The sequence below is a fragment of the Paramormyrops kingsleyae genome, chromosome 23 (genome assembly GCF_048594095.1).
Source record: "Paramormyrops kingsleyae isolate MSU_618 chromosome 23, PKINGS_0.4, whole genome shotgun sequence".
NCBI classification, from domain to species: domain Eukaryota; kingdom Metazoa; phylum Chordata; class Actinopteri; order Osteoglossiformes; family Mormyridae; genus Paramormyrops; species Paramormyrops kingsleyae.
Genome location: NC_132819.1, coordinates 22,109,788 through 22,121,927, shown reverse-complemented (window position 1 = coordinate 22,121,927; position 12,140 = coordinate 22,109,788). Strand labels below are relative to the sequence as shown.

At 42.2% G+C, this 12,140-nt stretch overlaps 2 protein-coding genes across 2 annotated transcripts; one reads left to right on the top strand and one right to left on the bottom strand.

Moving 5' to 3' along the window:
* The first annotated feature begins 3,734 nt into the window (after nucleotides 1-3,734).
* Nucleotides 3,735-5,846, top strand: il6 (interleukin 6 (interferon, beta 2)). The gene is made up of 5 exons (XM_023817654.2): nucleotides 3,735-3,747; nucleotides 3,843-4,027; nucleotides 4,251-4,358; nucleotides 4,557-4,700; nucleotides 4,959-5,846. Exons 1-5 carry the CDS (start codon nucleotides 3,741-3,743, stop codon nucleotides 5,127-5,129), a joined length of 615 nt encoding a protein of 204 aa, XP_023673422.2. The 5' UTR covers nucleotides 3,735-3,740; the 3' UTR covers nucleotides 5,130-5,846.
* A 1,064-nt stretch (nucleotides 5,847-6,910) lies between these two features.
* Nucleotides 6,911-11,804, bottom strand: tomm7 (translocase of outer mitochondrial membrane 7 homolog (yeast)). Its single transcript, XM_023817655.2, has 3 exons — nucleotides 11,630-11,804; nucleotides 8,225-8,273; nucleotides 6,911-7,203 (listed from the first exon to the last, which is right to left on the bottom strand). Exons 1-3 carry the CDS (start codon nucleotides 11,730-11,732, stop codon nucleotides 7,188-7,190), a joined length of 168 nt encoding a protein of 55 aa, XP_023673423.1. The 5' UTR covers nucleotides 11,733-11,804; the 3' UTR covers nucleotides 6,911-7,187.
* Between the last annotated feature and the right edge of the window lie 336 nt (nucleotides 11,805-12,140).

Genomic DNA, 12,140 nt, shown 5'->3' with positions numbered 1-12,140 from the left:
AACCAATTTGAAATGATTCGAGCTTTGTGACATGGTGCATTATCCTGCTGGAAGTAGCCATCAGAGGATGGGTACATGGTGGTCATAAAGGGATGGACATGGTCAGAAACAATGCTCAGGTAGGCCGTGGCATTTAAATGATGCCCAATTGGCACTAAGGGGCCTAAAGTGTGCCAAGAAAACATCCCCCACACCATTCCACCACCACCACCAGCCTGCACAGTGGTAACAAGGCATGATGGATCCATGTTCTCATTCTGTTTACGCCAAATTCTGACTCTACCATTTGAATGTCTCAACAGAAATCGAGACTCATCAGACCAGGCAACATTTTTCCAGTCTTCAACTGTCCAATTTTGGTGAGCTCGTGCAAATTGTAGCCTCTTTTTCCTATTTGTAGTGGAGATGAGTGGTACCCGGTGGGGTCTTCTGCTGTTGTAGCCCATCCGCCTCAAGGTTGTGCGTGTTGTGGCTTCACAAATGCTTTGCTGCATACCTCGGTTGTAACGAGTGGTTATTTCAGTCAAAGTTGCTCTTCTATCAGCTTGAATCAGTCGGCCCATTCTCCTCTGACCTCTAGCATCAACAAGGCATTTTCGCCCACAGGACTGCCGCATACTGGATGTTTTTCCCTTTGCACACCATTCTTTGTAAACCCTAGAAATGGTTGTGCGTGAAAATCCCAGTAACTGAGCAGATTGTGAGACCGGCCCGTCTGGCACCAACAACCATGCCACGCTCAAAATTGCTTAAATCACCTTTCTTTCCCATTCTGACATTCAGTTTGGAGCTCAGGAGATTGTCTTGACCAGGACCACACCCCTAAATGCATTGAAGCAACTGCCATGTGATTGGTTGATTAGATAATTGCATTAATGAGAAATTGAACAGGTGTTCCTAATAATCCTTTAGGTGAGTGTATATATATATATATGCGCACACACACACACACTATATTGCCAAAAGTATTGGGGCTCTGCAGACAGTTGGCGATTTCCGCACACTGTGCACCTCAGCATACATTGTCCCCACTCTGTGATTTTACCCGGCCTACCTACCACTCTGTGATTTTACCCGGCCTACCTACCACTCTGTGATTTTACCCGGCCTACCTACCACTCTGTGATTTTACCCGGCCTACCTACCACTTTGTGGTTGAGTTGCTCTTGTTCCCAAATGCTTCCACTTCGTTATAATACCACTGACAGTTGACTGTGGAATATTTAGTAGTAAGACAATTTCAAGAATGGACTTATTGCACAGGTGGCATCCTGCCACAGTGCCACGCTTGAATTCACTGAGCTCCTGAGAGTGACCCACTCCTTCACAAATGTTTGCAGAAGCAGCCTGCATGCCTAGGGGCTTGATTTTATACACCTGTGACTATGGAAGTGATTGGAACCTGAATTCAATGATTTGGAGGGGTGTCTCAATACTCTTGGCAATATTGTGTGTGTGTCAGTGTGTATATAGTGTATATTTGTCACTGATCTTAATGGACAGAAATGTTTCATATTTCCATTTTATTATTAAAAAAAGTATTAAAGCCCATATCTTCTCTCCCAAAGTAGATAATCTGAGATGGTTGTTTCGGTTTAAGGTTTAGGCATCACTAAGCAGATTCCAGGATTCATTGTGTTGTAGATTATTTTCTAGGGTGACCATGATTTTTGCTAAATTTGTCGTATTTGCTAGAAGTTTCACGTCACAAAACACTGATTTCCTTCTGTTTTCCTAGTAAAATGAAAGTCATCAAGGAGGGAAACACTGCAGCAGATTGGTTTATATGCAAAGTAAAGTTTAATGTAGACAGCAGAAAATAAAACATAAGAAACTCAAAAAATACCCAATCTGGACAGCTGTTATCAGGCCATCTAGAATTTTCTTTGCCAGAAGAAACACCCAATCAATCAATAAACACTCTCCCCAGTGTGGTGGTTTGTTTAGCGTGTCCTGTGTCATGCCCTCTGACTCAGGTGTCACTAGTTGTCACCTGGACAGCTCAACAATATCTTATATATATATATATATATATATATATATATATATATTCCTTCCACCGCCACCCCTTTGCGGAGGACTGCTTTATTTCTATTTATTTATTTATTTATTATTATTATTTTATTTACTTCCTCAAGAGGAGAGGGAGAGAGAGGTGGGGGGGAAAAGGGAGAAGACGGGAGATAGAGAGAGAGGGAGAGAGAGGAGGAAAAAAGAAGAAGAAAAAAAACAGATAATCTGCTTCCATTGTCTGCTGAATCAGCTCAACAATATCAGTATCAACAGAAAGGCCGTGTCAATAGATCATGCAGATTATTAACAAAGTTCAGGTCCAGAAAGTACAAATCCAGACCAAGATTTTGTTTCAACCAACCAGTTGAATATAAAGAGTCACAATCACAGAGTACTGAACAGGTTGCTGAAATAAAATCTTGGTCTGGATTTTGTTTGGTACTTTGTGGATCTGAACTTTCTACCTCTGTGCACAGATACTCCAAACCAAACTGTAAGGAACTGCTGGAGTTGGTTCCGTATTACCACCCCCCACCGGTGGCAGTTCCGCTGTCTACCCCCCCCCCCTTTCCCCGTAGTGCCCTGTGTTACAACACTGTGAGCGATGACCATTCAAAATTTCTGTTATGTAATTGCAAAAACTTTTTTTTTTGCCACGATTGCTGTAGCTCTGTTTAATCGCCGTGACTGTTATATATTTTTTTTTTTTATCCAAAAAATATATTAATAATAAAAGTAAGAAAAGAAGACATTTACTTTTCTTGTGTTATGTTTTCTGGTTTGTGTAATGCCCTGCAATCTGTGAAGTATATATATTCACACACACACACACACACACACACACACACACACACTATATGGACAAAAGTTTTGGGGCACCTGGCCATTACACCTACAGGAACTTTCATGACATCCCATTCTAATTCCATAGACATCAGTATAGAATTGGTCCCCCTTTTGCAGCTGTAACAGCTGCCACTCTTCTGGGAAGGCTTTCCACAAGGTTCTGGAGTGTGTCTGTGGGAATTGTGTGATGTCGGATGTGAAGGCCTGACTCACAATCTCTGTTCTAGTTCATCCCAAAGGTGTTCGATGGGGTTGAGGTCAGGACTCTGTGTGGGCCAGTCAAGCTCTTCCACACCAAACTAAAAAATAAGTCAGACGCACCCCAGCCATTCCATTTACTCCTTAAATTTCACCACCAGCTTAATTAATTAATTAGCTAAATAACTCAGTGAGGTATTGATTAGCCAAACACGTTGGGGTGGTGGTGGTCGAGCCAAAATGTATTCAGTGATATTGGACGGTGGGTATTAGGAAAGCTAATACATTTTTTCAGGCATAACATTATAGTTTTACCAGCATGAAGATCATTTAAACAATTTTTTTCCTTTACTGCCTACGACTTCTGCACAGTGCTGTACACACACACACACACACACACACACAAACATAGTTTTATTCTTCATTGTTTTTCAGTGTCATTGTACTTTGTACTTCCTTACTGTACATTGAAATGTGGAAAATTATTATACATGATAACCAACATAATACAATATAATTTTTTATTAATGTAGTAGTAGTATCATTATTTAACGAAATAGGATATACTGGCTAACCGGAAAACAATTTGATAAATCATCACTTTCCACTGGAAATTACCGAGTAGGTCTATTTAAAACGAGTCCGACCAGATCATGTCAAGTGAGGTTCAAGCCCGGATCATCATGCAGAGTAAGTGCGACGTCAGTGCATCTCGTTTTCATCGATTGCGATTCGCCGAGTCCCTGCAGCGGAACTTAACTCCATTGCACTTCTCCTCATCGCAGGTCTCCCTTTCACTTTTGCACTGCTGCCTCTCGCAGTGCTGATTGCCCACGGAGCCCCCTGCGTCAGCCACCTGGAAGACGCCTCAGACACCTCTGGGGATGGCAGCCTCGATCCGACGTCTAGGAATCTGGAGCATCTTTCGGCAGTTCTCGTCTGCCTGATCGGCAGTCTCCGTGATGAGCACGTAAGACATTTTTATATACTTCACATCGTATAAACAATAAAGACGTCGTCCGTTGCAAGCTTTATTTAAAGATTTAAGCCCATTGACAGTGTATAATCCAAATATTCAGAACTCCAGAAATAGGCTACTGGTTGAATTAAATGATGTCATCTACTTTTTTCATCGGAATTTTAAAATAACGAAACAATCATATACATTTTTTTATCATTTTTGCTCTTTTTAGTTTGCGAAAAATTGGCCACAAGAAAGCATGTCGTCGTACAAGGACCACAAAATCACAATGCCTTACCTGAACGTGGAGGACGGCTGTTTTTCTCTTAAATTCAACAAAGTAAGAAACTTTAAGAAATTTTCCATAATTATCCTGCATCGCACTGAGGAACTCCATATGTAATTAAAAACAATTTCTGTTCACGTGTTTAAGTAGCCTATCTGCTGAAGCAGTTCATTGCAAAATGTGCCATGTGAGTAGGTCGTGACTGTAACTTCTTCAAACTTTAACTCGCTTTTTAAATCCCGCTTTTTGTAGAAAAGGTGTTTGAGTGGGATTGCGAGCAAACTGCAGCTGTACAGACCCTACCTGGATTTTGTGAAGATAGAGAATCCGGGATCCAGCAAGGTTGATGACGTTATCTCCAGGACAGACACCTTAACTCGCAGTATAAAAGATAAAGTGAGTCCGGGAGCATCTTTTCAAAATGATATAACCACTTAATAATATAGATGATATAGCCTAATTTAAAAATTCGATTATATAGCCTATATTACTGATTAGGGATTTGTAGCTAGTTAATTGTTGTTTTGAAACTAAAGACGTCGTCATTATTTCAGAGGCATCCAAACTGAATAATTCGAGATGACTTTAATCCGGATGCATGTATATTTACAGTTGCCCATTCACCGATCACGTTCTTTTTTTAATTTCCCGAAGCTGCCGAAGGTGGAGGAGTCGGACTCGAGCTCGCAGGGCGCGCTCCCGACGCTGCCCTCCGACAAGACCGAGTGGGAGCGAAAGATCACGGTGCACGTGATTCTCAGGGAGCTCGGCGTCTTCATGGCAGAGACGTACAGGGCCGTCCGCTTCATCAATCGGCGCCCGTGAAGAAGACTCCGGGCTCACACATACCGCGGACAGAAGGACCGAACTACTCTCTAAAATAACATAGTGATTTGCAGCACGAGGCACAGAGTAGTCATTGAATCGCGGGGTATGTGCATACGAATAACTGCTGGAAAAAGCAGTGACAGAGTTTTTCAAAGCTAACTGACGAAGTTAACTCGGGACTTGAATTTTTTTTAATTATTTATTCATTACGAGCGATGCGGTGCGATGAAACGGTCTGACAGGTGCGTGTGTGCTCGGGTAGATCGACGGCAGGGGACGGGTCGTGGAGACCCTCCTCTCCTGCTCACTGTGACACCTATATGTACAAAAACTGTTGGAAAGGTCAGTTGATTTTTGTAATCAATAATTTATTTTTATACATGGATGCATTTATATATTTATGTATTTATTTAAATTATTTTTTTTAAGTACAGTCGGCTGTATAAAATTGATAAAAACTTGAAAAAATGTATCGGTGGGTAATAAGCTAATGTGACTTTGTGAGCACAGGACGGGCATCTTGATCTGTGGCCTGTAGATGCTGTCCTTCTCTGTACCCCTGATCGGACGGTTTGAGCCTTTGCTGGTAGATGATTTTGATTTCTGTGGGCCCTTAACCCTCAAACTATGGTGGGAAAGATGAAGAAGAGAAGAATTCCGATGTTTCTGTACTTGCACTTGAGCAAATGGCAAATAAAGGATTTATCATTTAAATGTGCTGCATACTTATTGAATAGCTACGGTGACGATAGTAAAGTGACTAATTGTCATTGTTGATACACCACAGTGCACAACAACGGAATGTATCCTCTGCGTTTATTCCATATGTGACATAGTGACATAACAGGGGGCAGCTAATTCAGAACCCGGGGAGCAGTACTTGGGGGCCGTATCTTGCTGGTTTGGGATTCGAACCAGCAACCTCATCTAGGTCCTACCAAGTCAGTTGCTCTGTATTCTGTCCCAACTGTGGATCATTGTCCAGTGTACAGCTTCTTCACTGGTGTGACAACATGAGCGTGAAAACACTTATTTCTCCCCCAGAGTCTACCAGGGATTCTATGCAAAAACGTACTTATTGGTCCAGACATTACGGACCCTAAGTGACACATCCAACTGCAGCGTTTGCAATATTTTCCCATAACTTAACCCCATCTGGGGTATATATACGTAAGTGTGCTAACGCTTCGCCTCCAGAAGCAGCCCAGCACACAGGCTTACAGTACCTGCGACACTTACAGGACATGACGCCTACCAAAACCTCAAGCACCGCCGGAGCAGACCATCCTCCAAACGCTGGAGGTTTGCCTCCCACATTTAACGGACACGTTGCGTTTCGATTTACCCTCCATGTTGCACATGTGGAAATTTTCGGTCTGCATAGCCGTGCGCCGTATTTGCAAGCGCCGCAATGTGGCAAATGGCGAACGATAAGCCCTGAAAGAGCAACCTTCGCCAGACAACCGCAAACAAGCACACTGCATGGAGACAAACCCTACATTCACACGGTCTGCACCCATAATCTCCTAATGCACCCGGACCACCGCGCCACTGACCGATTATGTCATAACCATAAGCCCTGGTTTTACCCATCCGTGCCAATGTACCGGTTAAGTCTTCAAATTCTTTGAAGTCACCATGTTGGGTCCAATAAAATATTATCTGCAGTGATTTGCTTATTACTGGTGTTTTCCCCCCATCTTCACACACCTAAACAAACACTGAATGGTAATCAGAATCTTAGCTACCCTTAAAAAAAACATCCGAAATATGATACGTGCCCTTAGGAAGATCATTTATTGGGGAAATTAAAAAAAAATACAGCGACCATCAACGAAAAAGATCTTCACACACATATAAGCCAAGCGAGAGACATAAAGGTTTGTCTGGACACAGTTGTGTATCTCTTTGGGATTTCAGGGCAGAAATAAAAGTCTCTTCCATTTTGCTTCGGATGTCAGTGGGATGGTGACCTTGGGCATCAAGACGGTCGGGCGCCGTGATCAGTCAGCCGAGAGAGGACACGTCCAGCTGGGCTTCATTCTCACGCAGTCCTCATCCCCAGAGCAGACTATAATCAGCAGAAAGACATCTTCATCATTTTTGTAATGTGAAATACAAGACAAATGTGTGTGACGCGGATATTAGGCGGTCATGTGCACATTCACGGTTCAGATGATCAGTCACATCACCAAAACCTTATTGGACACTCACAGCCGCCTAACGCGCAGTAAAGGACTGCAACAAATTTGAAAGGAAACTCTCAGTAAATAATCTGGCAAAACCTTGACCTGGAATGGGAGGCTAGGGACATAAATTTTGATGTGCTGAGAAAGTTGACAATCTTTCATCTGGATCAAGCACAAGACTTTTCTCACTTGCATTTACAAAGATTCCACGCAAAATACGGGAATGTCGTGAATTATTTTTTGTTCATGAAAGGAAACATACCCTCAAGATGATGCACAGTGTCCGGCCATGCGCTACGCATGCTGCGGGATGTCGCAACTCTCTACGCATGCATGTTGACCCCGGTGGCTATTACGCACATGCAATGGAACTGCGCACTTCCTGCATCACTACCACTGAAAAGGATCTAGTCTGCAGGACCGAGTGAATGATTCATAATGAAATAAGGTCCAGAGAGGCAAGAAACAGAGGCAACTTCTTAAAATGGATATTGATTCTGTCGGAACATCCAGACAGAAAAGCCTCAAACGGACCTTCGCTATGAGCGGCACTTCATGGATGTTAGCAAGAACATCGTAGAGAGTGAGAAAGAAAGAGCTGCACTTATGCCCTGGGATTGTAACAGTGGAAACTGGGACCCGGTAAGTGTCAAGTACCAGTTTATGAAAGTTATGAACGAAAGTCAAATTTTTATGTAGCGCTTTTCAAACACCCAAAGTGCTTTACAGAACCCCCCCCTGCCCCCCCCCCCCCCCACACACACACACACACACACACACACACACACACACACACACGTCACATGACACCTCTCAGACGCGACGCCTTTCCAGGCCGAGGGGGTAAGCAGACATGCTACCCGCCCCCCCCCCCCACAAACAAAAGGAGCGTGGACACAGTACCTGAGGACGGTGGGCTCCGGCATCCCCGGGTCAGAGCCACGTTTGAACCCTGCAGAGACACAAAAAAAAGAAAGAAAGAATAAGAAACGGCAATGTTACTCTCACCACAGATGAAAGATGAAAAACATTTTCCTGCTTGTATGATAGGGGCAAAATAAACTGCAAAAAAGAGAGGGGGGGGGGGGTACTGTTTGTAAGACTGATCAACCTCACTAGTATGCTGGCCGCCAGCTGCTGTAAGAGATGCTTTCATTCAAAAGTTTGACGTATTGACATATTTATACAACTGGGAGTGTTTCTCAACCCAGTCCTCAGGGCACCCCCAGATAGCAGAATGGGGGGGGGGACACTGCCTTAGAGGACCATTAATAAAAGAGGACCATGGAAAAAAAACACCCTGTCACACCCGGGCCACGAACCAGCAGCCTTCCGGTTACGGGGCCATCTCTCGAACCCGGGACAGAAACCTTTTTCAAAACTTGAACAAACTCAATAGTGCAGCCCAACATGTGGAGACTGAGATGCTACGATGCTGAGCGGCAAAGAATAACACAGAGAGTATTACTGCTCAACTCGTCATCAGCAGCCAGAGTTCACAGTGTTATAACCAGATACAGATTCAACCTGTCACACCGCTACTCCTTACAGCCACTTCACAAGAAGACTTCCTGACTCCTACAGAAGATCAGTGATCACCAATGTGATCTCCTAATGTTTCCATTGCCTATCAGATGGTGCCAGCTCACAGGAAATTGCTCATGAGGATGCATTTACGAATAACCACCTGACTAACTGGAAAATAACCTAAAAGCACGTAAGCATCATTATGTTTCTGGTGTTGGGCTAAAATTTTCCGAACACAAGTCTTATCAGCATCAATTTTCTGCTTTAACCCAGAATGACCTATTGTTACGTATTTTACACATACTTTTATCCCAAGTCTGCAGAAAGAGTGTTAATTGGATCAGTTTCAGTAATAAAACTTTTGCATTGTGCAGAGAATTTCTGTTTAAAGTGATACAGACGTATCAGAAGTGGCACAGAAACAAACAGCCACTGTCTCTGCCGTATTTAGTGCTAATGATTGTACTTCATACTACTGCACATAGCATTCTGATGGTATTTTGAAAAGCGATGCTATTTCAGCATTTTGAACTGCTGTACGCATGAGTCGACCGCGACAGTCTGCATCCACGGACAAATGTAGTATGTGCACAAGAATCCATGCAGTTGCGTCAGACATATAAAGGCACACGGAAAAGAAAAGCATGAATGGCTTCACATGCCAATGTTAACATTACTAGGTGATGATGTCATTATGTGCAATTCACACAGCAAAGTGCAAAGATGCATCAAACTGATGACAAAATTCATAGACAACTATTTTAATTAGTTCCTGCATCCCTAATCTGAAGCAATATACAGCTGGGAATACAGGATCAGCGAGTCCCTGGACCAACTGGGGGGGCCTTGCTCAAGGGCCTAACAGTGACATCACTCTGCCGATCCAGGGATTCCAATCATGGCCACAGCGTGTGAACCTGCTGAGCTACTCACCACAGCCAAGCTTCAAGAGCTTGTGCCGAATCTTCGAAGATAAAACAAAACAAATCTTTTCATCACTTAATAAACTAGGACTGTTGACAATTAATGACCATATCCTGTCCTTTATAAATTCAAATCTTGATACACTCAGAAAAACTAACCAGAGCACTATGGCCTTCAACAGAAGACATTAAGGGGTCACCAAAAGCAGGCACTATTTGTCAACATACACTGCTGCTGCAAAACGTAAAATAATTTTATATATAAAAAAAAAAACTAATCCTGAAACTTTCCCCCAAAAGTCTTTGGTGGGTATCTATCACACAAGAAATGCCAGCATACAAATATTGAGAACTCTGAAAGAGAAGTGACGTCAGAAAGTGACAAAGTGAGAAAAAGCTAGAGCCTTCAGCGCGGAAGCCTTTGGGGTTGGGGGATTCTTAGGAACAGCCAAAATCTTCAACATGATGGGCCATCTCCGCAATGCGACACCATGACATCAGCAGTGACCAGGAAGTGGGAAAAAATAGCGTATGGAAGGATTTCATCACACAGTAAATACCCAGAACTTGATCTCCAGCCTGCTTACCCCCCGTGATCTGGTACACCCTTCGCAGGAGTGTGTCGACTGTTTCCGGCAGAATTGTCACCAGATGACTGGCAACCTCCCTTTCAGGCAATCATTAAATGCCATTTTGAACACGAAATGCCAAATGAACACGAAACCCAACAGAAGTGAGGATGATGTTTTATAGAGAAATGTGCTATATATTAAATTTCTCTTTAGTGGCATCAGTGTCTGCTGCTGGAGGATCTGCCACTTAAGCCAATTTATAATAGCTGAACACAGGCACATAATTTAATTCTTTTCATTTTGATACCATTTTTGAAATCTAATGGAGTTCAGACCCAGTTGATCATATCAGCACAGCACTGAAAGGAAACTCAGGACATAGATAGTACAATTTTCTGCTAATGTTCAACTACATAAAGCACGCAAACACAGCCATGAATGAAAACTTCCTCCCATATCTATTTTAGGTTGCACTGAGGTAATACCAATAACGACCATGACCAGACATGCACACAGTTCCTCAATGATTCAGGAGTTGGTTTCGTTTTTTAATTTAGCTTATGATTAGATAAGTAACCGACTGCTTGCAGGATTTACCTAGGAAAGATTTCGATTAAGTACAGATAAAATGATAAAAAGCAATAACCAGACCTCCTTTACCGCATAATGAGGATGATGCTGCGAATTTATAAACCAGTGAAAAAATGCGATCGTTTACTTGTTAGCAATAGTGAGGACACAGACGCGATAAGAGGCCGCAGAGGGCGCCACCTGCTGGTGAGAACGCATATAGTTTAGAACATATACCACGGCGACACAGTGCCCCCTACTGACAGGACGAGACATTTAGAACGTTTTCAATGAATATCCCTCTACGTACAGCTACATTTCTCTAACACGGATACAGGCACATGTAAATAATCACATTTTATGTTTTTTCAATCCGGATGATGATAAATTTAATATATAGTTGCTAGCACATGCTAAAACGGTTACATATGACAAAAAGCTTCGTAAGAAATATAATTATGACGTTATTGCATGCTAACTGTAGAGCAGCAACTACCAGCTTACTGGTCATATGATATTTAAACAAAAATTACAAACAAGGAAATTAACGACACCCAGATAACAAAAGGCTAGTTCAAATCGCAAATGGCCAGCTAATAATAATAATAATAATAATAATAATACTTGTTATTCTGCCACACGGAATATCTGAATATAACAAGCTTACTTACAACCGATAAGCACTCAAAAATAAACACATTGGTATATATACAGACCTAAGTAAAGTACCGTTGGGATAAATCCCCACCGGATTATGAACTGTCCGCATTGGAAGACCTGCTGCAACCGCTGTTTTGTTTCTTTGCTTAGTTTAGCCATAGTCTTGCTAGAATGTATTGGATCTTTTTCGACGCTGCGCACAAGGACAGGAAAAAAAAGTCGCAGGTTGATGACGTGACACGGGAGCTCGACTTTCTAAAAGGTGCGCCATCTGATGGGAGCAGTACGAAGCACATATAATTGTGAAATCATTTTTTACTATGTAGTCGTAATCGGTATATTATGTGAATAATATAATAATACTCCACAGCTAACTTTACTTGGTCATTAATGACTTTTAATTATCTATTAATAATTTAAATTCTGGGATACAAAGAAGTTTACCTTCTTGTGTGCACTCAGAACTGCTTTGTTTCTTTGTTAAAAGTAAATATTTATTCCACGTTCCTGGGTTTTTGAGAAAAAAAAAAGTTTTAAAAATACAATTGAATCAGTCTTCATAGTCGT